The sequence below is a fragment of the Lipophrys pholis genome, assembly GCF_963383615.2.
Source record: "Lipophrys pholis genome assembly, chromosome: 20".
Lineage (NCBI taxonomy): Eukaryota > Metazoa > Chordata > Actinopteri > Blenniiformes > Blenniidae > Lipophrys > Lipophrys pholis.
Genome location: NC_137648.1, coordinates 5,143,968 through 5,171,598, shown reverse-complemented (window position 1 = coordinate 5,171,598; position 27,631 = coordinate 5,143,968). Strand labels below are relative to the sequence as shown.

At 39.7% G+C, this 27,631-nt stretch overlaps 1 protein-coding gene across 1 annotated transcript; it reads left to right on the top strand.

The window, feature by feature from the left end:
* The first annotated feature begins 6,224 nt into the window (after positions 1-6,224).
* Positions 6,225-27,234, top strand: cpa6 (carboxypeptidase A6). The gene is made up of 11 exons (XM_080489791.1): positions 6,225-6,616; positions 10,472-10,547; positions 18,240-18,364; positions 20,815-20,929; positions 22,644-22,745; positions 22,854-22,958; positions 24,114-24,224; positions 24,725-24,815; positions 25,009-25,211; positions 26,004-26,088; positions 26,316-27,234. The coding sequence occupies exons 1-11, from the start codon at positions 6,507-6,509 to the stop codon at positions 26,528-26,530; spliced, it is 1,338 nt and encodes a 445-aa protein (XP_080345917.1). The 5' UTR covers positions 6,225-6,506; the 3' UTR covers positions 26,531-27,234.
* The last annotated feature ends 397 nt before the right edge of the window (positions 27,235-27,631 follow it).

Below are 27,631 nucleotides of genomic sequence, written 5' to 3'. Positions count from 1 at the left end.
TACATATAATATATAAGCTATACGATTGAAAAGAGTCAAACACTCATGGACAAGCCCATTCTCTCAAATCATACATTCGGGAGTCTTTTAAAATGAAAGACCAGTTTCTCAGGTTTCCTCTGGATTCTAGAAAGTGTCTCATTGGGATTTCCTCAGACGGGCAAATCTAATCTTGACAACGTGGACCCCCTGTGAACTCTGGTAACCCACAGATTGAGTCATTACGACAATATGATTCATATAATCATGTTCGGTTATCGAGGATAACAGACACACACACACACACACACACACACACACACACACACACACACACACACACACACACACACACACACACACACACACACACACATACACACACACACACACGCACACACACACACACACACACATGCCATGTGAAAATTTCCCATTCAACTTTATCCACTTACTCTTATTTTCACAAAAGTATTTTTTCTTTTCCTTTGTTTAATCCTTTCATTCTTGCTAAGTCAAAACAAATTCCAAGTGCTTCTGGGAGCTCTGGTCCACAGTCATCTGCATGTTCCTGAGCGTTTCTTTCCAAGGTTACAAACCACTGGCATAACCTGGTAATCCAGGGTGCTCCTGACAGCTTTTCCATTTCCATGCTCTGTAATGTAAGCAGACTTAATGGCTCTCCCAACGAGCGGCACTCTCCAGAAATCCTCTCGCGATCAGGAGACACCTCCCCTGTTCTTTAACCACTCCACTCTTCTGCCAAGGTCCCCGGTAAAGCAAACTGATTTCTATGACTGTGAGCGAGTCTTTGTGCTTTGTAATCAGACAGATGGGAGTCTGTGTGCTGCTGATGGATGCGAGCAAAGCTGCTTGTAACTCGTGCTTCATCTGCGGGTTTGTCTCGGTGAGTGAAGCAGCATCAGTAGGCCAAGATCATTAATTAAAAGTACGTTCTTGTCATTGAGAGGATCTTCTTCTAAATTCATTGTTCATTGTGTGAGTGACAAATTTCTCAGGCTGCCAAATGGCCCATTTTGTGCTGCTTCACGGAGCGTCTTCAACCCCGGCCAAACTCCCTCTTTCACTTCTTCCCTCGGGGGTCAAATGGTCATGGATGTGCACTCACAGCTCCGCTCGGGGTCAGCTTGAAATCTTTCTGATCCTGAAGAGGCCCCATACTCTGTCCAGACCCCCAGACCGCACGCTCATCAAAGAGCTCTTTCACGCGACTCGCTGTATTTTGAGACTCGGGGAGAAAAATGGTGATTTACTGGCCCGGAGTGCCATTCTGAAACGGTCCAGCTTTAGACCTTGAATCGAAAAAAAAAAAAAAAAAGACGCCGGGTCCTTCACCTCCCCGCAGACCGCAGCCCAAAGCAGAACCGCACACACAGAAACCTGCGTTCCTCAGCATTAAAAACAACACCGACTCCTGATGATGATTTTAACTTATATCTCACTACCCGACATGTCGCGCCTGAATTACCAGCCAATGTACCTAACTTTGCTTGGCAATGTTTTTACTTTCCCTACGAGTCCCTGAATATGATATACTAGGATGTGAAGCATGGCTTTTTATGAATATGCTTCTGTGTGCAGCCGTCGAGGTGCTCAGACACACTTCAGCTTCATGGTTTTATGTTATTTCTGAAAAATCACTCTTTCAGAAAAACTCCCTTTTTAACCTTGGCACACTCAATTCAAGACTTGTTGAAATTTTCCAGTGAAGAAGAGGTTTTTTTTATATAACATTTATTTCAAAGAGGTATTCATTCCCTGCATTAAGTTTGACATGTTGACAACACGCTCCTTACACCGAGTCAGAAAAGACTCTGAAATGGAATTAAAGAGTAAATAAGTAATCCATCTTCTATAAATCTTTATTCAGCTCAGGGTCGTCGAGGCTGAAAATGGACATTTACAAAAATATACATTGACACCTGGAGGCAATTGAGAGTCATCATTTAATCTTAAATGTCCCATATTATACAGGTTTCCAACAATTTCAACAATGTTGTATTCAAAGTGTAAATTGTAAGCGTAAATCCAGCCTTTGTCCTGAATTTCAGCCAGTCTAAAAGTCTGTCTAGCGAGTGCTGTTGAGAACAGGTTGTTTCTGTGTCTGTACCTTTAAATGCTAATAAGCTGTGTCTGCCTATGTCAACCCTTTCTGGTAGCATTTGCAGGGAGAAAAAATGGTGTCTGATCATAATTTTAGAGGGCAGAGCTCATCTACGAAAGGGAGTTTCGACCGCTGGAGGGAGTGGTTATTTTCCCGCATGACATCATGAAGGGAAAATCGCCGATTTGCTTGGATGAGCACACGTCCGTGAAAAAGTGGAGAAAGCCAGTGAGTGAGATGACAGACTTTCTTCTCTTCTGGAGCCTCATACACAGGCTAAGATGACACATATTACTGTTAGAAAACCATTACAAAGTGAATTTTGCATATTATGGGACCTTTACATGCATGTTTTTGTCGGGTGAAAAGATACTGGAGGCGTGGAGAAGGAAGATGCTGAACTCCAACGGGCCCAAGATTGAAACTGGTGTGTTTTTTTGGAACTTACACCATTTTGGTGAACCATATTCTGCAGCTGGCGAGATTCTGTTCTCTATAAATGAACTTTTGGAAACATCTCATGACTACGAACTCATGAGTCATGACAATCGCTGCAAAATGAGGAGGAAAAAAAAAAAGCAATAACGGTTTGAAGGATGAGTGTGGGACACCAAACAAAGCGTGAGGTTGAGGAGGAAGTGACATAGCATGTCCAGATGTTAACAGTATGTGGACACCATTTGGTAGAAAACTGGTCGCTGAGAAACAAACAATATCAACAATACAATAAAGCAGGGGTTTTCAGCGTGTGGGAGGATGAGTCTCTCAGCCACATTGCAATCCTACCCCCGCCCAAACTCCCAGACTGTAAATACAGAGTCTCACGCCAAGTAGTAATTAATTTGTTTCACAGCAAGCTGATGGCTGGGATCCATAGGAAATCAAAACGTACATTTCCCCATGATAATAACAGTTGTTTAATTTGAAATATCTGGTCTTTATGGATGACTCTCATGAAGCTTTAATTAGCATGTCCAAGTCCTTTTTGTACAAAAACAACTTTTAATGAATACTATTCTATATTTTCAATCACGAGAAATAAATGTACTGTTCGAATAAATTTCATAATTCGATAATCCATCTTCTATTCCACTCCATCACGGGGGCAAATACACAACCACACACAGTCACTTTCACATCTCGGGGCAATTTAAGGTCATCAATTAACCTCCAATGCATGTTTTGTGACTGTGAGAAGATGAAAACATGCAAAATCCACGACGAAAAGCTCCGGCTGGTATTCCAGCCCAGACCTTGTTTTGAGGCCAGAGCGAACCACAGCTCCACTGTGTGGTTGATTTAATTATAATTTTTATAATCATTTAACAAGTTATATGATCAATACTCATAACTTAAATGTGTCCTGATCCCTTTACTTTTCATTTCAATTCCACTAAGAGTCCTTTTCAGATTAAAAGTAAACAAAAACAAAAGGCCAGTATTGTGTACAAATGCGTGTATTTATATAGAAGTGGTTTCTATGCTGTTTAATAAAATAGAATAATAATAATATAACTCTCTTTTTTCATATTGTGAAAAACTGGATTGTCGATTTTTTGGGTTGTTTGAGTGTGTGAGAACAACGCTTATAAATATTTTGCAACGGTTACACTCATGTAACAAAAGTTAAAGCTTCCAATTTGTAAATAATTAACAATTTTACCCTTTGAATTTTTTCTTTTTATCCTAATTTCTTCTGTGCCTGGAAAAGGCATCCCCCTGACCCCGAGATTGCCCCGCCATAGGCCCACCAAACACTTTAAAACCACAGCAGACTATCTTTAACCTTAAATCCAGGTCTTTGTACTTACTTTATCTCACCGATCGTGAGCAATCGTAGCACAATGCAAGACGAGCAAATCCTTCATGTTTATGGCTCTGTTGTGTGAGAGCAGTTAAGTATCACTCCGTCGACTCATGGCTTCAACCAAAATACACAAAGAGGTCTTTATCTTCCACCTGGTGATTAATCTCAAGTGTGAAACCTTTATGGCTCTGCTCGAGCGCCAATCTGAACGCTTTAAGTGTCACCTGATTCCACCTTTTTTCACATCTCTTGTGTAATGAAGTAAGTGAACACTACTGTACTGTTTGGAGGGAGAGAGGACTGAAGGCCAGCAGGGTGTGTTTCGGGTCTGTTGTACAGTAATTTGTGTAAAACAGGTGGCGCAGTGTTGACGCTGAAGACAAGTATGTGAAAAATGTGCTGCTGCCATGCAATCACAAAGGAAAAAAGGCCGGCGGTTGACTTAGACATTTAATCACTGTGTTGGGTGATCAGCAGAGGATCAAACGGAGGCACGGAAAGCCTAGAATAACAGTGAGAGAGAGAGAGAGAGAGAGAGAGAGAGAGCGAGAGAGAGAAAGAGAGAGAGCGAGCCATCCACAGCTTCACAGAGAATATGTCTGGTGGATTCAGGCCAAGACACTGACAGAGCTGGTAGCGGTAATAAGAGATTCGCAAACTGGAAGCGCAAGATTCAAAGTCTCAGTGGGATCTTAATTTGTCAATGAACAAAGCACCTGTATTGTTTTCTTTTTTGATTTATCACTTCCCTCTTCTCCTGTGGAAACATGTCTTTTACACTTACTGATCAAATTTCACCCAGAGCTGCTTTGAATGGTTCACAATACCACAGCGGATTCTATATGTCCTATTCTAAATATCAGCTTTTTGACTACATTGAACCAGATTATGACTTTTTTGAAAACCTTCATAATGAAAATAGCCTAATGAATGAATTTTAATGATTTTATGAAGAGGTACCAGGTGGAAATAACTAAAGTTGTGGAGTTCTTTCAAAGATGCATACATTTGAACATTTTACACATTTTCAAATATTATGAACATGCATACCAAATCGCTTTGTGTTTGACACTCCTGCCTCAGATAAGCATTTCTTTGCACTGAAGAATGGTTGTCTTATGAGGTTGATTAGATGTATTATATTCCTCTCTACACTCATATCATTTACCCAGTTTAGAAGCTCAACTCAACATTTGTTTACGTTACATCTTTTACAGAATATGCTATATGAATATTGAATAACTCCCTTTTTTGAGATAACTACTGTCACCAAACTTTATTCACTCAGACAAAAACTGGTTAAACTACAATGTTATTTGGGAAATATTTACTTTAATGCGGTGAACTACAACAGTGTAAGCTCGTGGGGCAATAACACAATGAAAATGTGCGCTTTGTGGTTTAATGGATAACTATTGTTAAATATGTTTAATATGACCTAAAATAAATAAGTCAGAAAAGTTTATTTACTAAGCGATGGCTGTCAATCAAATTCCTTACACCAGATTTTCTTGTTTCTATATCGTACATATAGGGTACACGGATAAATCATACAAGTCCCACTGTAAATGTAGATAGAACATAGAGTGTGTTATAAATGTCCCGGGACTACAGTTTGTATCAGTGGAGATATTAATATTTTGTCTTTTTACAAGTTGGTCAGAGATATTGAAAATTACAATACATAAAAGCAAAAGAACATAATTTCTTCCATCCATCTTCTAGACTACTTTTTTTTCTTCTACTTTTGACTGAGTTGATCTCATCTGACTGAGCGAAGACAGGGTCCATCCAGGAGAGGTGGTAATCCATAACAGGTCAAACACAGCATGACCGACACACTCATATTTACACTTACAGCCAATTTGTAAGTCAGAACTTCCAAAGTCCACACAGAAAGGCCAAACAGAGGATATTTAAATGCTCTTCCTCAGCACACCAACGTGTCGCTTAACAATTTAATTTTACACTACCTCCTTAACTTATCTGCCCAGCAATTACATTATTTTTTTCTTAGTATTTCTTTCCCGTGGCAATTTTGGGGGATCGACAAATTCTATATTTGGGCTTTCATTTCATGCTTTTGTCATTTTCGTACTTTATTGACGCTCCCTGCGCCTCCTCTTCCCTGCGTGAACATCGCTATAACTAAGTCGGGTTCAGAAATGTCAGAATAGTTATGTTTCAAAGTAATATTGATGAGAGAAAGTTGTATTTTCTGTATTCCACTCAGACGTTCCCACTCTGGCGCGCATTGGAGGGATCCAGTTACCAACTTCGCCCACACCGGGCCACGTGACTCAGGTCCTCCTTATTTCAAAAAAGAGAGAGCTGCTGCTGCTCCCCTGCAATTTCCCTCCACGGCTTTCAAGTGGTGGTAAATGTCTCTCCTGTGCCAGCTGACCAACTTGGGCACGTTTTCCGGACCAGCATTCCATAAAGCGCAGCGCGTCATAATGACTGTATCCATCTGCTGATGGTCCTGGACCGGCAGACCCTCAAAACTTTACTCTCTCACTTTTTTTTTTTCTTTTTTTTTTAAATTTTCATCTTTCAACGTGTTTCCAGTCTTTGATCTGCTGGCCAAGTTTGGCGATGGACATTAGGAGGACATTTCACGCCTCCGTCTTACTGACTTGTGTGATAATCTGCAATAACGTGCGATGTCCAGTCAGTGCGTATCTGTACAACAACCGCTACGCAGGGTGAGTAGAAAGACCCCCCCCAACCCCCCCAACTTCTCATTGGACTGCTGCTCAGACTCCACTGCACAGACAGAGAGAGGGATGCATGAAAGGTTCACTTATTGTCTGCAGTGCTGTTTGTTTTATGATGAACAAGAAACTCCTTGTTCTTACAATCTTCACCGATGTTGCGCACAGATTTCCCCTCTGAGACGAAACACCGCGCGCAGTTTGCTCTGTGGTCCTGCCAGACTCTGTTTGTTTGCGGATCAAATATGGATAAGATGGTATCTGTTGTGTTTTGCTGCAGAGAAGCATGTAGATTACTCATGATGGGCACAGATGACACGGGGGATGCTTTGCAGTATCAATATTTCACCAACTGTTGTTGGTTGGCAGTAACTCTCAGTCTCTCTCTCTCTGAAGTGACTTTTTCCTCGAAGTCCTGCTTTTATATTCTCAATGAACGCGAGGCAAAGTCCTTCCACTCAGGATTTGACCTTGCCTGCGAAATTTTGGGAGCAATTGAGCAAACAGACCTTTTCCACAGCGGGCTGTCTGATGCTGGGCAAATACTGTATGCAGTAGTAATTTGGGCAAATATGTAGAAGGCATGACAGGGCCATGTAAAGATATTTATAGCCTCTTTCAAAAGAGCGTTTGATGGGGTAGAAGAGGAAGGCCATACCTGCTGGAAAGCCCCCTCCTCTTCTGTCTCCAATGACATATATTTTGGGTTTATTCCAAACATTGAGTTGCAGTGCTCAGTGTGCGCGCTTTGTTTTTCACAGTATGGCTTGTATATTATACATTCCTGACGTAAAGCAGAAGTTCTCAAAGTGCAGAAGGATGGTCCCACCCTCACAGAGACTCCACAAGCTTTTTAATATAACTCTTCATACACAATCTGCAGCTGGTTATGAATCAGTCACACCTATGTAATGGTTTATCTTCCTTTCATGACAAGAAAATCTGTTTGAAAAAAAGTGTTTATTTTTTCTTTTGCTTGGAAAAATGAAAGGAAAAATGATGATGGGACAAGGCTTCCCCCTGACCCCCATGTTTGTCCTCTTTTTCCACCACCTTGAAAAGCTCTTAGAGACAAACTCATGTAATTAAGAGCACCTTCATATATAAAACTTACTCACACAGACCGTGCTTACAAATAAAAGATGAGAGTACAGCACAAATGAAAACGCCAGAAAAACTCAGCTTTCCATCCCGGAGAGAGTGCTGCTGTGAGAATCGCCAGATTGACAACTTAATGTCACGTTTAAATGAGAAAGTAGATGGTGGATGGAGAGTGACATTGAAACAAAGCAATCATCAAGAATCAGTAACGGATGAAGAAATCATTTAGCCTGTGTTGTTCCGTGACATAGAATATGTCAGAAAACTGCTGCTGCTACTTGAAGCTTTCACATGTCTGGAGAAAGGTAATTGTTTACTTCTGTCTGAATCAGCCTACAGGCGTATATTATGAAACTGCTTTGAAACTTGGATTTTGACGGGTTTTAACCTTGTTCAGGAGTTATTAAAACTAATTTCAGGGTTGAATCTATTCAATTGTTTATTAGTGTTATTATATCAGTGTTTAAAAAGGTAATTAAGATTCTTTCAAGTTGTTTTTAAACTCGTTTTTATGTGGTTTTGAGGCAAATTCAGACTCGAGGTTTTTATGTAATAAAACCACCTATGCGAGCACACAGAGAGCAGTCGACATTGATGCTTCGTTAAACTGTCTTTCTTTATCCTTTCAGCCCACTCAGCATCTGCTTGTAAGAATTAGAATCTGTGTTCACATGAGATCGAGAAGATAGTGGAGTAAATGTACACTTTATTAGAGATGTGCTGTTAAATTCAAGAGTGGACGGGGTACTCCGCATTTATTGTTGTTAATAAATCCTTGTGCATGTGCAGAACGTTTCAGAAAGCTTCTGTCTACAAGGAGATGGAGTCAGGGAGTTTTCAAAAAGTTGCGTTTTCAGTGGCTCCAACCACCATTGTCTTGTAAACCGAAGCCCCAAAGCACAAAAAAAAAAAAGTTTTCACTTCTGGGCTGGTTTGAAAATGGTTTCAGATTAGTTTTAGACCAATTCTAGAGTGGTTTTGATAGGTTTTAAAAGATTAAACTCCGTTTTAAATGTTCCAAACTAGTTTCAGGATGATTCTGAAGCGGTCTCAGATGGTGGTGATTGCACGAGGATATTCTCAGATCGGCTTTGAAATTTGAAATTTGACTATTTACACCATTTTAAAATAGTTTTAAATGACATCTTGGGTGGTTTTCAAGTTGTTTCAATGAGTGTTTCGTTTGATTTGTCGTATTTACTAGTTCTTAACTGGTTCAGACTATGTTTTAACCACTTTGGTGCTGTTCAGTTTTAACATTGTAATGTTCACACCTTGTTCAGATGGTTTTAAACTCTTGCTTGGCGAGTTTAAAGTGGCAGGTTGTTATTTGCTTGTTCTGGACATGTTTAAACTACTTTGGACTGGGTTTTTTTTTTGGTGTGGTTTTCACGCTTGTTTTAAACCAGTTTTGGTTGTGTTTTAACTGTTTGTCACTGGTCTAAACTCATTTCTAAATGTTTTAAACTTCTTATATTTTTTCTGAAGCCTCCAAGGATGGAACACATGTGTTTTTCTGATGTTTTATGGAGAGTACCTGAAAGTATTTCTGTTAGTTTCTCTCATCGCCTTTATTCTTCTACCTCCTAAAAGTACTCCCTTTCATTTTCTTTGAAGTCCATCTGTCGCCATAAAAATAGAGGTTTCTGCTTTTTTTTTTTTTTTTTTTTTTGTTATCTGGGTGACTGAAATGAGGTGGCCACTCATGTGGGACACCCGGACCCCTTTTGTTCCTCAAACCTCAGTGTGGCCTTCTGCCACCTTTGTTTAGGGGGGCCCAACTTCCTGTGTTACAGACTGTAAAAAAAAAAAAAAAAAAGAAAAGCCTTTTGGAAGAAGTGAAATGTGCCAGAGAAAGAAAAAGTGGACACAGAGAGAATCTGGAAGACTGGAAGAGAATGTATATAAAAGCAACATGATGAGGATAAATGATGGTCTTTTTTTTTTTTATAAAGGATCCATATAAAGGATTTATTCCTGGTGAGACAATAAATAAATCGGTGCACATGTGAAGAAATTAACTCATTTTCCCCTGCAGACAGCTTGAGTTGTAATATTCTGAAAGTACCTTAATATTGTTTTTTTTTTTTTTTACTATTATCACACATGGCAAGATAAAACTTACAACAAACCATCTGTCTGTGCTGTGATCTGCCCAAACAGACTGCGGCACACCTCATATATTTCACTCCATTCAGTATCTGAATAAAAATGAAACGCCAGTGAGTCACATCTGTAATTTGTCAACCATAATTATTCATTTTTTGCTAATTGATTCACGCCATGTGTAAACGCGTCACATTAGCACACATCTACATTTAGTACTGATTTGCGGTTTGGAAAATGTCAACCAGCTGCAGCTACCGTGTCGACCATCGCCGTGCTCCAGGTGCTACCTGCAGAGCTGGAAAACGATGAAATATAATCCTTTAATGACGTCTCCGGCTGATTGTTTGACTGGGGTTTGACCCTGTCATCTAAGAGCCTCAGAAAGAGGAACCGCCCATTTCGCCAGCAGAACATCTGCTATTAGAAGTGTCGCCTTCAGTTGACACCAAAGACAGTTTCATCACGTGACTCCGTGGCCCAGATGTTTGTGAAATAATGTGCACTTAGCAAAAAAAAAATAAAAAATGGATCAAAGCCATGTCGCGGTGAACTTTGGTTGTTGTAAAAAGCCCCTTTGGCACACCTCAGCTCCGGTTGTAACCCGACTCTCACAAAAGCTCTGTGTTGTTTCTGCAGCGATCAAGTCTTCAGGATAACTCCGGGTAATGAGGAAGAGGTCCAAGCCCTCAAGAGAATTCTGGGACGTATCAAGGTTGGCTGTATTTATTTATTTTTTTCATTTATTGCGTCATTATCCTCCAACACATGCTTACTATTATGTATTGTCTGTATTAAACATATTCGAAGTGGACTATTTTGTCTTTAGCAATGAATCGAAATCCAAACAGTCTGCACACCCCTTCCACCTTCATCCATCTTCAATTAACTTTATTGAGCTTTAGGGTCAAGCTGACCCAAGACAGCTTGCAGGTCCATCAGAGGACAAACATTAACAAACGCACACTCACATCTACGGAAAATGCAGAGACACCAGGCATATGTTTTTTTCCCTGCTGGAAGAGAAAACATGTGAAAAAAGGCCCAACCAGGCATGAACTCTATGAGACGAGACAACCAACCACTACAGCATTGTGTGCATCCCTCTTTCAGGCATTTACACCACCTTTTAAAGTGAAAATGGTGAACTTTGGTTGTGTTTTTTTGTGTCCGTTTACGCGACTACAGCGCTCGGAGCAACTGAAAACACAACTTTTCGAAAACAGCCTTAAACGTTTCTGTCGTTTACGTATAAATGGACATTGCGTTTTAATCTTGAAAAGTTGCCCTGCAAAGGGGAGCCTTATTAGGCTTGAGTTCAATATTGCCTCAAATGTGTACACACAATGAACAATAACTCCAAAATTAAACAAAAAAATTTAAATGCTATTTTATTTAGGGAGTACTTATCTGAACACATACACAAGTAATCCTTGGTGTGCACCGTTGACAAAAAAAGATTCTTTAAAGGTGTTTCAAGGAAAGAATTTTTTCTTTCGGGCAAGCTCCTTCAGGTTGGATGTGGAGGAAGTTTGGTACTGAGGCCAAAAACTTTAATTTAGCTTTTTTTTATGACCAGAAAGTCTTAGTTCTCATCCTCGGAGAGTCCTCAAGGTGCATTTTGGCAAATTCATTGGTTTCCATCTGGCGACATTATCCTCTATCCATCCTCTTTCCCATCCAGCTTTATCCAATTGAAGGTGTTGGACCTGATCCCAGCTGACTATGGGAGACGGCAGGATACACCCTGGACAGGATGTCATTTAACCTCACATTCATGAAACCGGCTCACACAAGGAGAACAACCAAAGTTCACACAAAAAGCATGAATCACTACACCACCATGTTGTCCATCTTGCTTGGATTTATCGTCTCATGAAACGTTCTCCCCTTTCTCCATGGATACCTTGGTGGTCTGTCTTAGAGAACCTCGGGTTTCTCCTGTCTTACCTAATTGTCCACTTCAACCAGGAAATCTTATTTATGAGTTCTTTATATTTATTTTGCTCCTCGTGGCTTAGATTTTGCTCTGGGATGCACTTTTAATGTTTGGACCCTACACGGGTTCATGTTGCCACAGGACAACACCGGTTAAGTTGTACAAACTTCTCAAGCAGTACCCATAAAACAAAATGCACCGTTAATGTAATAATGGACAATAATGTAATAAATAAAATAGTCAGAGGGCTACTTAGCATTTATCCCAAATATGTGAGTGGATCTACTATCCCATCCACTGCACCCATTTGCATAGGCAAACTCTCCCCCCAAACAATTTTCGAAGACGTACTGTCATATTTGTGTATTATTAAAATATAAACTGCCGTTATAAGATTTTAAAAGAGATTTCTGAAATCTTGCTCTCTAAAGTAATAACAATGGCTCAAACATCCTATTGCACTATTGATAAGTTATTACACTATTGACTTTATTTAAAATGTTTAAAATTGTTATGTTATTGACCATTAATAACTTGTTGATTGTTACATCCTCCAGCTCATGTTTGCAGTATCTGTAAAGTAATCAAAGTGTGTAGTCTGTATCGGTTGTTATTCGGCTCGGAGCAGCTCGTGGTCCCGTCGTCTGTCCGTGACACTCGAGCCGGAGTGAAGCCTGATGCTGAGCGGGAAGCGATTCCACACAGCTCCGGGGACAGCGATAGACAAAACAGAGAGACAGCGAGCAGCCGAGTGTGGTCATCCGTCACAGTCAGGACGTATTTCCTGTCTGAGAGGCCGGGATACTGTCGCTTCGGATCTCACTAATCATTTCAATAAGGAACGCCGAGAGAAATATGGTGGAAAACACAAAGGATTGTCTTCTTTTTTTTTCTTTTTTTCTTTTTTCATTATGAGGCTGAATGCTTGGACCTCTTACAATTTACAAACTGTACGACTATTTGTTTTAAACAGACTGAGATCACAGGGGAAACTCCCAGAGGACACAAAGACTTGTTTTTTTTCCCCACACACTCATTTGGAAGTAATTACCAATCACTGTCTGGAGTATCCATGGCCTTCCATTTACATCGGTTTGGTTGTCTAATAGACAGCATGAATTGATTTATTAAATCAGAAAACATATGTAACATGATGTCACTGGAAGGACTGTCCTAAACTAAACATTTTATACAGAAAAAGTTCATGGAAAACTCACTAAACTGTTGATTTAATTTGAGAAAATTGTCTTTTAGGTATCATTGAGAATTAGATATATTCAATTTGGATTTTCTAATATATTTCTACAATATACATATTTTTTACCAAGAAGAATCAAAGTTAAAATTCCTTCGAACAGTCTGTATTCACTCTTTTAATTATTTTTAACAGTTTTTTTTACAGTTTACTCAAAATGCTAGTTATAGAAGTCCAAGCTCATGTTTGTGATGTAGTTATTTAAGTGAAATTGCTTGAATTTATCACAATCAAAAGAATCAGAATCACCTTTATTGTCTTTGTTAAAACAAGGAATTTGTAAATGTGCCACATTAATATCAGTAGAAAATGTAAAAGATGCATTAAAAACTGCATGTGCCACAGCATGCGTCTTTAAAAGGAGGTAGAAGGTTTAAAAGAAAACAATAAAATGCACAAAACACAGACATACAAGATAAAATAGCCAGTTATTGCAATTTAAATTTCAGTGTGAGATTATGTATGTTTTTTATATTTTGATGAGTTTTCTGCAACAGGCTGCTTAGAATAAATAAAGCACACAAAATAATAATGAATAATATTTGATAGAAAATAATCTGATCAAATTGGTTGACGAAGTCCAATATTTCTAAAATACTGCATACAGAGATGGAAGAAGTACCATATCCTTTACGTAAGTGGTACACGAGCATTTCTATTTAAAACTAAAGCTTTCAATCGTTATTGATGTAACTTGATAAGTATTATATTAATAAACTTCTGCAGCTCCAGTGTAAATAATTGTAACCCATCAGCTATCCTTTCTCTGTAACTCATAAATACTCATGCAAAGTACCAATTCCTGAAGTAGAAATACTTAATACTTACTTTCCACTTCTGGTGGCATTCAGTGTGGCAGCTCTCTGAATGAAGCTCCGCTTCAGGTCAAGTGATCCAGGCACAACAAATCAGCGGCCCTCAAAGCATTAAAACGACAGAAGTGACTCCAGAGGATTAAATACATGTTTATGTTTTATAATGAGCGATGCCAGCGGAGAGCCTTGGCCTGGGGTCAATGTTATGGGAGGTGAGTTGACATTGTGCGGCTGTTTGGACAGCTGTGGACGTGTGTTTTCACATGTTTAGTCACACTGCTCTGCCTCCACTATCTGAGTCAAAGCCTCCAGCTTCAGGTTTGGCTTGAGGTCAAACATCACCGTCTATACAGCTCAAACTAAAGCAGGTGAATCAAGAGTCAAATCCATCTTTAGCCACTCATATCCCCAAAGAGAAATCCGTCTGGAGTCTGTGATGATGTATGATGTGAAAACACATAAGCTCTAACCTTATGGGCCCACTTTCTAGGGTTTGTCATTGTATGAGATTGTAAAACCTTGTAAGACATTTAAAATGTTTTTCCACTTTGCGTTTAAGCTGCACGGTGGTAGTAGTTTGCTCTCGCCTCATAGCGAGAGGGTTGTGGGATAGAATCTGAGCCAGGCCTTTCTAAGTATGGGCTTTCTCTGGGTTCTCTGGTTTCCTCCAGTAGTCCAAAAAACATGCACGGCGAGTTAATTGATGAGAATGAGCCGGGATCAGTGGCAGTGCATCGCAAACCCAAACAGAATAAAATGGTGCAGAAGATGGATGGACATGGTGTTCAATAGAGCATCAAGATTTCTGTATCTTGTTTGTCTTTTCGTTGAAATCACTTCGCCTCTGTTTACACAACATTTTCAAGTGAAAACAGTGAACTTTTATTGTGTTTTGGGTATTTGTTTACGCGACAAAGGTGCTTACGTGCACGAGTAGATGTACAATAACAATTGTTTTGTTTTTGAGAAAAAAAAAGTCAATAACAAAAAGAAAGACGAATGGTAAGAACACTTTATGGTTCCCTTCACAGGAACTAAATACTATGGTTACTTTAATAGGGGTTCTTTACGTACATATAAACATATACCTACATATAAAGACTTACAAGATGTTTCATATTGAAAGTATTTAACGAGCAGGATAAGACCTTTGCTTTTAAATGTTTATGGATCACAACAGTCCTTTACAGTTACATCTGTTAAAGTGAAAGCAATTATAAAGCCCAGCACTCAACCGAATATTATTAGACATCAAATGAAACCAAACAAAAAAACCACGGCATCAACATGAGGATCAAGCTTCAGAGAGGGTTCAAGGATTCAAGCTCAGATGTAGTTGTAACTCTGAAAGTTTTACTGTTTTCTGTTAGAATCACCTGGTGTTTGGCAGGTTGTTCCCATGAACCCTGTGGGTAAGTTGATAAAAGAAGTGGGCTTGCGCTCCCAGGAGCAGTTAGCCTAATTGAAATAAAAAAAAAAGCATTTTGCAATTGTGTCATCTCCAGAAACTATCAATAAAACATTGCAGGTTTAAGCAGATGTACTTCATGGGTGCATTAATAAATTGCATTGTCATGTTTTTATGCATTGTTAAGATCATTTGCAGGTTTTTCTTCAGGAAAATCTTGTATTATTTCTTCTCTTCTATGCCTAGCTGTCTCTTAATGTCAACTATTATCACTACTTCAGCTTTTTGCATGACCCGATTGGAGTTCATATCCACGATGGAAATAATGGACAGGATCCGATCAGAAGGTACTGACATCCTTCTCTGGAATCAGTCATTTGTTTTTACTGAGGCTGCACTGGAATGAACTGAAACACCAAGTATTAGTGGCAGCCCGCCCTCACATAAATGTTTAAGATAGTTGAGGGGTTGATTTTTAGGAAACAGATGTGCTCATATCCGAGTTATTGAAGCAGCTTCAGCATTTTACCTCTTCCCTCCACATCCTCCCTCATTACTTGAGTGAAAGTTCTCGCAAAGGGTCGATTTCATTAATTTCTGGCAAACAAAAAAAAACAAAAAACGATATAAAGCAATAAAAATGCAACGTAGCCTTAGTCACTGTACACATGTTGACGAAATAGCTCGACCTTCCTGCTATTTTAATGCTATTGTTTTCATTCGCTGGACATAAACACTGAGACGCAGCTTCACCTCATCTGCTCCGAGGAAGCCCGGCTTTTTATTGAACCGTAACTTTTCCTTTCTTGTACTGCCTGCGCCAGCACCGCATCAACTGAAACAACACAAATTAAATTTATTGCTGCCTTGCATACACAGACACATATTAACAGTCGGGAGATAAAAAGTGCCTTTTAGGCAGAGGTGTTCTGGATTTGTTTGCCTCGGAGGGGAGCGGTGCTGAAACATTTGGGATGCTTAACCATTTGGAAATGCCATAAAAGTGCAGCAGTAGAGAGGCGCTTCGCATTTGAAGGCACCAAACATTCCAGCTGGGGGTTTTGGACCCCTTCGGCACCAAACAAAGTTGAATGAAACTGGTATGCATTCTGTAAACCATTAAACCAATTGACACAAAAACAAGCATGTGTGCAGGCCTGCATGGTTTCTGCAACAAATCGCAGCCGCGTGAGGACATTGCAGACGTGTCTGCAAACATCAAATGTGGATCAGTAAAACCTGATTTGTGACTATTGTGTGGATCGTTTATTCGATGCTGCCCTTCATTGTTGAAGAAAAGAATATTCCATCTGCTCCTCTTCTTTCTTCAGTTGCCGTCACAAAAAAAATGTTTATCTGCGTTTGCAGATTGTGTCTGTGTTTATTTGGTTTGGACTTAAACTGGAACTAACTGCCTCAGTTATCACAGCCTGATAACGAGTGCGGAGATATAACATATTTGTCACCATCAATAGGCGGTCACACGATAGAGAAGAAACCTGAGGGAGAATCATTTATCTGGGACTGTTAATGGGATCCGTCACTGTGTGATTTGCTCCATTAAAGCTGCAGAGTCATTAACATTCCCCACACTGACCTCATCATTCAGGTAAGAGACCGGAGGAACGTGAAACTCTGCAGGTCTCGCCAAGACAATTTAATCATTATCACCAAGTGTTGCACCAACGCTTCCCTTCCTGTAGATAAAGTATTAAGGTCTTTCTTTGAGTTCCGCAATGTTAAATCCAAGGCGTTATGAAAGTCAGTGTTTCCACTATTCCTAACCATAACAGAAATATCCACGGCTCCTCCACCCAACGATTTCATCCTCCTTACTCACGGTGGACCAATGAGGAGATACAATACATGTAATGTGATGCTAAACAAAGCAATGCCACGCAATGCACAACAATTCTGTCGAACCAAATGTCACTTGATGAAAAAACAATACTATGTGATATATTATGATGACATTTAGTTCAATGCTGTTCTAGATCGTGCAAAGTGATTCATTATAACGTGACACTACAATATGATGCAATGCAATGCATTGTGTTTCCACTTAACAAAATGTGGTGGACTACATTACAATATAATGCCATACGATACAATACAGTTCCAATACAGTGCCATATTTTATACTGTGATTCAGTCAGGGGGGACAATGCATTGTGATGCATTCCTGTATGAGACAGTAGTATGATATGAGCTGATACAATGCAACATGGTTAAATACAATACGTTGTCAATCTATCGTCTCTACTGCGGCTTTCTCTAACTCAGGGTGGCAGGTGGATGGAGCTGATCCAAGCTTTCTTTGAGTGTAGGCAAACAGAGAGACTTACACTCATTTTCACACCTAATGGATTTAGATTGACCAATTAATTGTCAGCGCATGTTTTTACAGAAGTTGACAGAAAGTACTCAAATAAAACCCACGCTTCGTAGAAAAAGGCCAAAGTAATGACCTGAACCAGGGATATTCTCACTGTGAGGCAGGAGTGCTAACCACTACACACTAAACAACCCACTGTACAATATTATACGGTACCTTACATACGATGCAATTTGATATGCTGTGATAAAATACAGTATAATACCGTATCAAGTGATCTAACATATTGCGAATATACAGTCTGACACAATCATCATCATGAATCAATGCAACGACATACTGTTTGATAAATACTAGACAATAAAATACGTTTCATATTACAGTACAATATCATACAGATATGATTTGTCTTATGTTCATAGAATACCATATTCTACACTGAGATCTTTATTCTGATAAAAAAAATGTTTGTATAAATTGATGACAGAACTTATTTGTCATCTAACGCTCAGAAAAGCCCTCGTAAAGTGAACCATGAACGAACAGCACAACACACCTACATACAAAACGTAAATCTGTATGTATATAAATATATATAAAGCTTTGGTTTTTGGTGTCATTGTCATCTTTGATTATCTTGATGTGACTCATTTAGGTGGACTTCTGGCAGCCAAACAGTGCTTCTCTGGTCCATCAAAATGCCACCGTGGACGTTCATGTCAGGCGTAATGATACCCAAGGTTTACACGTACGCCTGAAGCAGCAGCGTATCGATTATCGGTAAGTACGAACAATTGCAGCACACTTACATTCTCATATGTACTCCAAAGCATCTTTGCAGAGTTTTTACACTCTGTTAACCGACAGTCAATCACCCCGCCTGTCTCAGACAGCATATATGATTCGCACATGTCGTGGCTGGTAATAGTTTGCATGCAGAAGCCTTCATACTTGCTCAAAGCCAGGACACATGCAGACACACACACAGTACATCAGAGCCCGCGCTCCCAATCTGTTCCAAACAGCAAGTCTTTCATCTCCCAGCACCATCCCTCTTCAAAATTAACGCTGAAATGATGGCATTCTATCAAAGCAACCACAGTCAGCGCCAGAGAGAATTCCATTGTCATCTCGGTCCTCAGGGAGAAATTGTAGTTCTGAGGATGAGAGGTTTTTTTTTTCTACTCTCTGTTGCCTGATTAAGTTTTTTTTTTTTTTTTTGTCATAAATGGTTCACACTGCAGGGGACAGTCTTTGGTCGGTGGTTGAGGTTTTGACAGAGCAATGTGTCAAAAAAAATCTCATTTTAGTCGCAGAGAGATAATCCAGCTTTTTAGTGTCACTGAACAGGATGTGGATAAAAATGGTTTATAAAGGAGCCTTACAATGATGATGAATGTTTTACTGTGACTGTCAATATCGCTGCTTCAAACACTGATCACTTCATCTGTTTTAGTTCATGGTAGAAAGTAAGGGAGCTGATCAGACAAGAGAGGAGGCTATAGTAACACGACGGCGACGGTAATTATGGCTATGTCTGGGGTTTATCTCAGCAGTAGCATAAACACTATAATTTGTGCTGCCAAACATGTGGCGAACTGATATGGAAAAGATGGTACGGATACTGTAAGAGATATCGAGTGAGAGCAGTTGTGTAGTTGGTGTCTGATTTACCACTGTGGTGCGTACAGTAGTAATACAGCTGCATTGGAGTTTGTAGCATCCTACTGTGAACAATAATTGAACAAATTACATGTTGTGTTCCTACACCAAGTAAAACTCGTGGGAGAAAATAGCCAGGATTACTGAGATGTCACAACTGTAGTTTTATTAACTCTGTGAAATATAACCCAACAGTCTCAGTCTTTCCTTGAAGCCAAACCCTGAGTGGACAAGCTCTTTCTCACAAACATTTACAGTACATTCAGGAGTCTTCCGCATGAAAACCACCTTCTATAATGTGTTTTCGTAATTTTCTCAGATGTGTAAATCGAATCTTGACAACTCCAGAGCTGGCAAAGCCTCAGACCCCCCTGTGATCTCTGGTAACACACAGATTGGGTGTCACAGCTGCTACGATATTATTTATACAAACATTTTGAGTTATCAAGGATAGTACATAGGACACACACACACACACACACACACACACTGAGAGAATTTGCAAACTCCACATAGAAAGCCAAGAATCGAACTGAGGATTACGCCACTGTGCTGGTGATGCAATATGATATGACATGAAAGTTGATGCATTCACCATGATACAATAATTAAGGTCCACAGAGAAAGCTCAGTCCAGTGCAAACATACAATATACAACTGCTCCATCTGATATTGGGCTTTTCAAGATGTGGGAGGATGAGTCCTCCCTGACAGGGCTTGAATTACATTCATTTTACCTCCCCTCCTTAAAACATATCATATTTTCTGTTGTGAAATGTGTGTTTTCATCAGATAATTTGCTGTTTTAAGCTTTTCATTAAGATTCTTTCTCAAAAAAAGAAGAGAGACAGATCACGCTAGGAAAAGGCCTCCCCCTGACCGCCAGATGTTCCCTGCTGCCGAAGCTGTCTGGCGCCACCCAGGGGAGGCTGGAGTCACAGTCTGAAAAGCATTGGTGTAACACAGTCGTTCTACTGCTGGGGAGATCTCACATCGTTGTTTAAAATGCGGTCCTTGTAGATGTTGAACTTGTCGTATATGCTGCTAAAATTTAAATGATAAACTTAAAAACAAAATGCAGTCAGCAACTCACGGAGCCAACCAATGGCACAGGATACTATCGGTGCTTGTATCACAGCGTCCCTGCCTGTTGCCTGGTTACTTTCATCCGTCTGTTCTGGGTAAACAGAATTAGTCTTCAGACTAAGGAAACAAAATTAATTCAACATCAGTGCGAACATGTAAATGAATGAAGAAAAACTTTGTAGATGAAACAAATTGTAAACATAGAGGAGTGAGTTGAAATGAAATTGCAGATAAACACTTTTTTTTATTTGAAATCAAGGTTTAAGACATAATTTTAATCATAACATGACATATTCAGTTCCATTTGCTAAACAAAGGCTGATTCACTGTTTACAGCTCATAGGAATTGTGAGATGATGTTTGTGCTTAGATGAATGTCTTCCTGTCACCCGTCAATGACATGTTGAAATGTATTGAGGATGTAACAGTGTCATGTGAGTCATGTGTGTCTGCCCCCCCCCCCCCCCCCCCCCCCCCCACAGGGTGTTTATCTCCAATCTACAGAAGGAAATTGAAAAGCAGACAGGATATCGCTCCTCTCGCAGGCGGAGGTCAGAGTCTCAGTATGACTACGAGGTTTACCACTCTCTGGAAGAGGTAGATGTGAAGCCCCCCATCTACCCACCTGTCTCTCTCTCTCTCTCTCTCTCCCTCCTCCTCCTCCTCCTCCTCTCGCTGGTCTGACTGCACTCACACAAAGTAAACGAGCACAACTCTCTGAGGTGCTCTCGTACTCCCAATTAGTTAGTTCCACAGGTCTCTTTCCCACAGCCTCGTGCTTTCAGACACGTTGCCTCACACTTCACAGCTTCACAGTGTTTATTTTTTTCTGGGTTGATCAGGTTCAGGAATCTGTCAGGCCCTGTAAAGCATCATGAGCTCCACACTCAGCATACGCAAATCATCACTCTGCTCAGCTTTGATCGTCATCTTCACCACCCAATACACACTTAAAGGTTTTCCCGACATGCTGTTAAATATTGTGTGATCGGTCATAAATGTGTGGTTAATGCAAACGTGTCACCTAGATTGACTCTTTTCATTGTCTCTCAGGTGTTGAGTTCCTTGTTTGGATCACAACTGTAGTTGTTCTTGTTTCGTCTCACAAAAAAAAAAACCCTCCTATTCTTGTATCCATCTTCATTCTTTATGGAGCACCCTCTGAGATTGACAGGAAACGAACAGAGGACAGAGTCAAGCAGGCAGGAGTCGAAGATAAGATCAGTCAACATCCAAACAGGAGAGGTTTGATCTCGAGATGTAGAAAGATGAACATGTAAGCCTGAGGGCGACACATGGGGGGTGGAAAGTTAATCAGACACGATCAGGAATTAGCATAGAGGAGCAAGATAGACACATTAAACAGAGATGTACACAGGCATAAAGGTGTGAAACGATAAGCGGTCAAGAGGATTTCTTTGATTGTGGTTTAAAATCTTATGTCTTATGTTGGAAAGTCGCGTTGTCGCAGTTGACTCACTGCGCCAAGATTCTTTCTCTCACCGAACTCCATTCTCAGTTAGGTTTGTTTATTTTAGAAAGACACTGGTGGCCTACATTCTCACAATTTATTCTTGTGTCTTGAGACACGTCGTAGTCATCTTCATCTCCAAATCAGCAGAGAAACACATCATGCAGACCAGCGGACTGTTTGGTCGATTTTAGGAATTCCACTTCACACAGTTTATTGTTAATACAGTTTACACTGCTTAAGTGTCCCTGAAACATAAACCTGACAAGAACCTGGAAACATGAACCATGACAATAAAGTAGAACTGAGGATTATACATGAAGATGTATTTCAACGATATTTCACACTACTTTTTTTTGTGGCTTCCTTGTTAAATATATATTATTATGTTGAAATCACACTCGATCTCACGAATTCCCTTTGTTACATACTATGTTCTTCTTCTACAGTTCTTTAAAAGCGTGTGTTTTAAGTAGAAGGTAAAATGACTTATTGAGTGTGTGCAAGCATTTGTTTGGACGTTATTTGTCTTGTGTGTACAGTGCAAGATCAAACGTGTTAAATTAAAAAACAGACTGTGAATAGCTCGTGTTACAAGAAGTGTAATGTCGAAACGTCCTGTATTTTTTTTTATATTTCAAATTCCCTATACAAGCTACACAGATCTCAATGTTTAGCATCAATATTAATTGACGTACTTGGTAATGACCTGCTATTGTGTAGTTTTAAGGGGTTGAAAATGTGTGCAAACATTTGTGTCCCTGCAAAGCAATTTTTAAAATGTTTGCAAATCCGATCCTCGAGTGAGATTCCTTCTCCTCCACTATTTTCTGCCCTCAGATTCAAAGCTGGATGTTTGAGATGAACAGAACTCAGCCTGACCTGGTTGACATGTTCTCCGTGGGGAAGTCCTATGAAGGAAGGCCGCTTTATGTGCTTCAGGTAGGAGAGAGTGCGTGAGACACGCGCGATAAAAACTAAGACGCGCCTCAGTGCATTCGCGCACGGTCTTGTCTAACTCTGCAACTGACAGCGTCTCTGTCCTGTCAGCTAGGAAAGAGAAGTCGTCCCCAGAAGAAAGCCGTGTGGATCGACTGCGGCGTTCACGCCAGGGAGTGGATCGGTCCTGCCTTTTGTCAGTGGTTTGTCAAAGAGGTATTCTCTTTCGGTGTTTGCATTTTTAAACAGCCCAGATTGTTTTTTGTTTGTTTTTTCTCTTGTGATTTTAGTACCGATGGGGGAAATGTGTAAAGAGAAATCTTGCTGATAGTTCTCATGGTGGCCTGCAGCAAGCAATCTGTGATCGCCTTTTTGGGCTTTTTTTTTTTTTTTTAGCAAAACACCAACATCTGTTCACTTGTCATGCACATTTAAGAAAATAGTCCAAAATATGTTTTGATGTTGGAAATAACCCAGATGCTTGTGCATGCCCCATCACACCTTTTAGGTCTTAGTTTCTGAGCTCTGAGGTGATGACAGATCCAGACCAGATCCACGCTTAAACTGCGAAAACATTTAACGGTTTGTTTTTTTACCACTTTGATACCAGATGAGATGGATTTGTAAACCTGGTCCAACACAATACGTGCCAGAATGTTTGCGACAATGAAGGAAGGTTTATATATGAAATCAGAGCATTAAGCCATTTTTAATGAGTTCCTATTTTATGGGACTTTAAGAAGTGTGGTTCAACAGATGTTCCTAAAAAAAATTGACATTGTAAACGTTTTCTCTGGTTTGGAGGACTGCGGCATTGACAGAACATGATTTGTTGTGCCCTGCAGTCACTCTGCCTGCAGACTCAGCTCACACTTTTCCATGTTTCCTCTATGAGACACGACTTCCTTATGCTGTTCTGCAAGGTTCGTCAAAGAAGCATAAATTACGGGTGGGAAGTAAACAAAGGTTGGAGAGGGAAGATAAACAGCAGCAGGAAATCAGAAACAGCCTGACATTAAACAGAAACAACAAGACGTTTAATGACAGGGGGTTTGAATATTCCGTGATGTAGTAACAGAGGAAGGCCACTGGAGGTCAGGGTGCTCTCTTTGTTCAAGGTCTAAGCACATTAACCTTGGCCTTCCCTGTGTCTGGGTGAAGAGCAGGTACACACAGTATTAGTGCTGCAACCAGATCTCCTCTGTTAAATCCCAGTCAGACGTATTAACCTACTATAGGTAGTGCTTTCAAAGAACTGAAATAATGACCCTGCAGGAAAGCATTGCATATAAACACATCATCAGGGTTTTATTTATTACTCTAAGAACATAAGATCATAGCCTATATTCACAGAGTATATTATTGTTCCAGGCCATCGGCTCCTACCAGTATGACTCTGTGATGACACGGCTACTCAACCAGCTCAACTTCTACATCATGCCTGTCTTCAATGTGGACGGTTACCGATTCAGCTGGACCACGGTACACGCCAGTTACCAGATGTTTTTTTTTTCTCCGCTTAATTGTACAAAATACTTACAGAATTTTCCTTTTTCCTAGTATTATTATGATTATTATGATTATTATGATTATTATTATTATTATTATTATTATTATTATTATTATTATTATTATTATTATTATTATTATTATTATCATGAGGGAAACGACCATATTTTCACATTTATTACATATAAACAAAATGTATATCTGAAAATATTTCATAGCTTCATATGTGTTGTTCCTTTTTTTTTTTTAAATGCATGATCATAACAAGCTTTTCTATTATATTCCTTTTTTTTTTTTTTTTTTAGATGCACATGAACTTCGAAGAAGATAATTCTTGTGATAAATGACCTAACTCACTTTTCTTTCCAGTCTGTAATAAACTCAGCACAGTTTAATGAAATCAGTGAATTATTAGGTTGAGTTTGATGGTCCGTGAACATGTAGTGACAATGTCTTTGTGTTTCCTGCTGCAGGATCGTTTCTGGCGGAAGACACGGTCCAAAAATCACAAGTTTCACTGCAGGGGAGTGGACGCCAACAGGAACTGGAAGGTGAAATGGTGTGGTGAGTTGGATAAGACTGGACTGCACCTAAATCTGCTGAGTCTGCTGCTTGAGAAGGTTTCCGCCCTCTCTTGCCTCAACAGGTGTGAGCTGAGAAAAATATCTGTGAGCTGTGATAGTTTAGTGTATTATATGTAATTTATAATGTGGTGCTTGAAGCATGTGGGGTATTTTTTTTCTCTCTCTTTCCCCAGATGAGGGTGCCTCGTCTCACCCTTGTGACGACACGTACTGCGGCCCCTTCCCCGAGTCAGAACCTGAGGTCAAAGCCGTGGCAAGGTTCCTGCGCAAGCACAAGAAGCGAATCAAAGCGTACATTTCCATTCACGCCTACGCACAAATGCTGCTTTACCCGTATTCCTACAAGTACGCCACAATCCCCAACTTCGACTGTGTGGTAAGACGTTCCGCTTGATATTTAACCAATAAGGAATATATTTAGTTATTTCCGTGTGTACTTTAACGTTTTATTCCCTCCAAGTTGATGCTGCCAACATTTCTTTGTTTTCATTAACACATGTTTCCACGTGAGGTGGGATGAAGTTAGAAACTGAGGTCTGGTTCAGCCCAAATACCAATAAAATACATTTAGAAATGTTTTTTAAAAGCATAAAATACTGTCAAAATGACACATACTACACATTACTGTATGTTTTTAATATTTTGTTGTGCTTTTAAAAATTTTAAGTTGTAACTTTATTAATAATAAAGTATATTTTCATGTAAAATACGACAATTGAAATTCTTTTTAAAAACAATATTTTGGGGAATATTTGTAGATAACATTATCCTCCACATCACTATACACTATCGCTGTTTTCAGGAAATAAATTCTCACCATCAGAACATGATCTCAGGCCGTTTATGGTCACAGCACTGTGGCAACGCCTGTTTACGAATTTAATCCAACTGTACGACATTTGTACTATTGTCATGACTGTTATGATATTTTGTGTCTGAGACAGGCAAAACCACATAATAAGCACACTTAAATACATAGTCACAACATCAAACATGAAAAAATAAACAAACATTAAACCTAAACCACAATATAAACCGTAACGGGGAATTAAACCAAGAACAGAAAAACACCAGAAACCACAGTGGAATACAATGAAAAGCAAGTAAAACAGGCTAAATACAATCCAAAATATGTGCAGTACATCACTGGTCTCTCTCTATGCTTCAGGAGTTGGCGGCTCAAAACGCAGTCACAGCCTTGTATTCTGCATATGGAGTGAGATATCGATATGGACCTGCCTCCACAACCCTGTGTGAGTGGTACTCTTACTTTTTATCATTTGTGTTCAAGGTTTAGAAGTAAACAGAACAGATTAGTTTTTATCGTTGTCAGTTCATTCCGTGTGCCGCCGAGATTTGCTCACCTCTATGTTGCACCTTTATGTTTTAGTCTCACCGAAACGTATCGTCTCAACGCAGAACGAGACGCGTCGCATAAACTCAAAGCTTTTCCTCTCCCCCGTTGTGTCTCGCTGGACAGACGTGAGCTCAGGCAGCTCCATCGACTGGGCTTACAGGAACGGGATCCCCTACGCCTTCGCCTTTGAGCTGAGGGATACGGGATACTTCGGCTTCCTCCTGCCTGAAACGCTCATCAGCCCGACGTGCACCGAGACGATGAGGGCCGTGAAAGCCATCGCATCAGGCCTTCTGAAGAAGTGTGAGACAGACAGGGAAACATTTCCATATATATGAATGCACCCTCGGAGTTACTTATCTTTACACCTAATATTCCTCCCAGATTTCATATTCCTCACAGATGTTATCGAGTGAAGAGCTGAAAAGGAGCATCATAGCCTGAATTTTAATGAGGTTCTTTTTTTTCTTTTTTTTTTCCCCCTTTTTCTTTTCGAGGGTGTCGACCTTATTCTGATGAGAAATGATGATGGCAGTTTTTACATGCAGGTTCATCATGTCTCCTGTGCAGATCCAGTGTTTTTTAGTTCAAACACTGATTCTTATCATCAAATAATTCTGAGGGGAAAAAACGAGAAACATGTACTTATAGCCTTCAATAATCTGTGGTCATGTGAGCACTTGTGATGCTACAGCAGCACTTTTTGTGATGAGCTTCCCGATATCTCAATGCCATCCAAACCCATTGTTATCTTAAACATCTTTTTTTTTTTTAAAGACAAGCTATAAGTGTATTAATGCCTTTATTACTGCAATTTTTGGTGTATATAAGCTATCAACTTAAATATTTCTTTTCTAGTTTCCTTTGAACTTAGGAGAGAACGACGCATCACTTCTGCAGTTCACTGTGTCATTACTCAGGTGTGAACAAATAAACCATGTCAGAAATGTTTACGTGTGACACATCGCGTGTTTAATGTGAGACTTTTAACGAATCGATCATGTTTGACACAAATAAATGGTGCTTTATACCAAGACAGTTTACATGCGTGTTTTTGCTTACTTCTAATGAATTGATTTTAATCTCTGCTGATGGTATCATCAGTCATTAATTTAGAACTTTACTGCAGTCATTATGTTTCCATTAATCTCCCGTTATGCTCTGTTAGAATTGGTACTGACTTTAGCAAGATAATCCAGTATCTCGTTTGTCCTCAGTCCAAGAAAAATATTAATAATTTGATGTGATTATTAATGTGGCCGGGGCTGCAGTTAGAAAATAAACTGGCAGAACTCTGAAACGCAAACTCGACTGAACACAAACTGTAGGTGGCGGTGTGTAATCTTAATGATAATTATTAAAAAAAAAAAAAAAGATCAATCGAATTATGTTTGTACCTTTCATACATAAAATGCAGCTCAAACCGCTTCACAATTGAG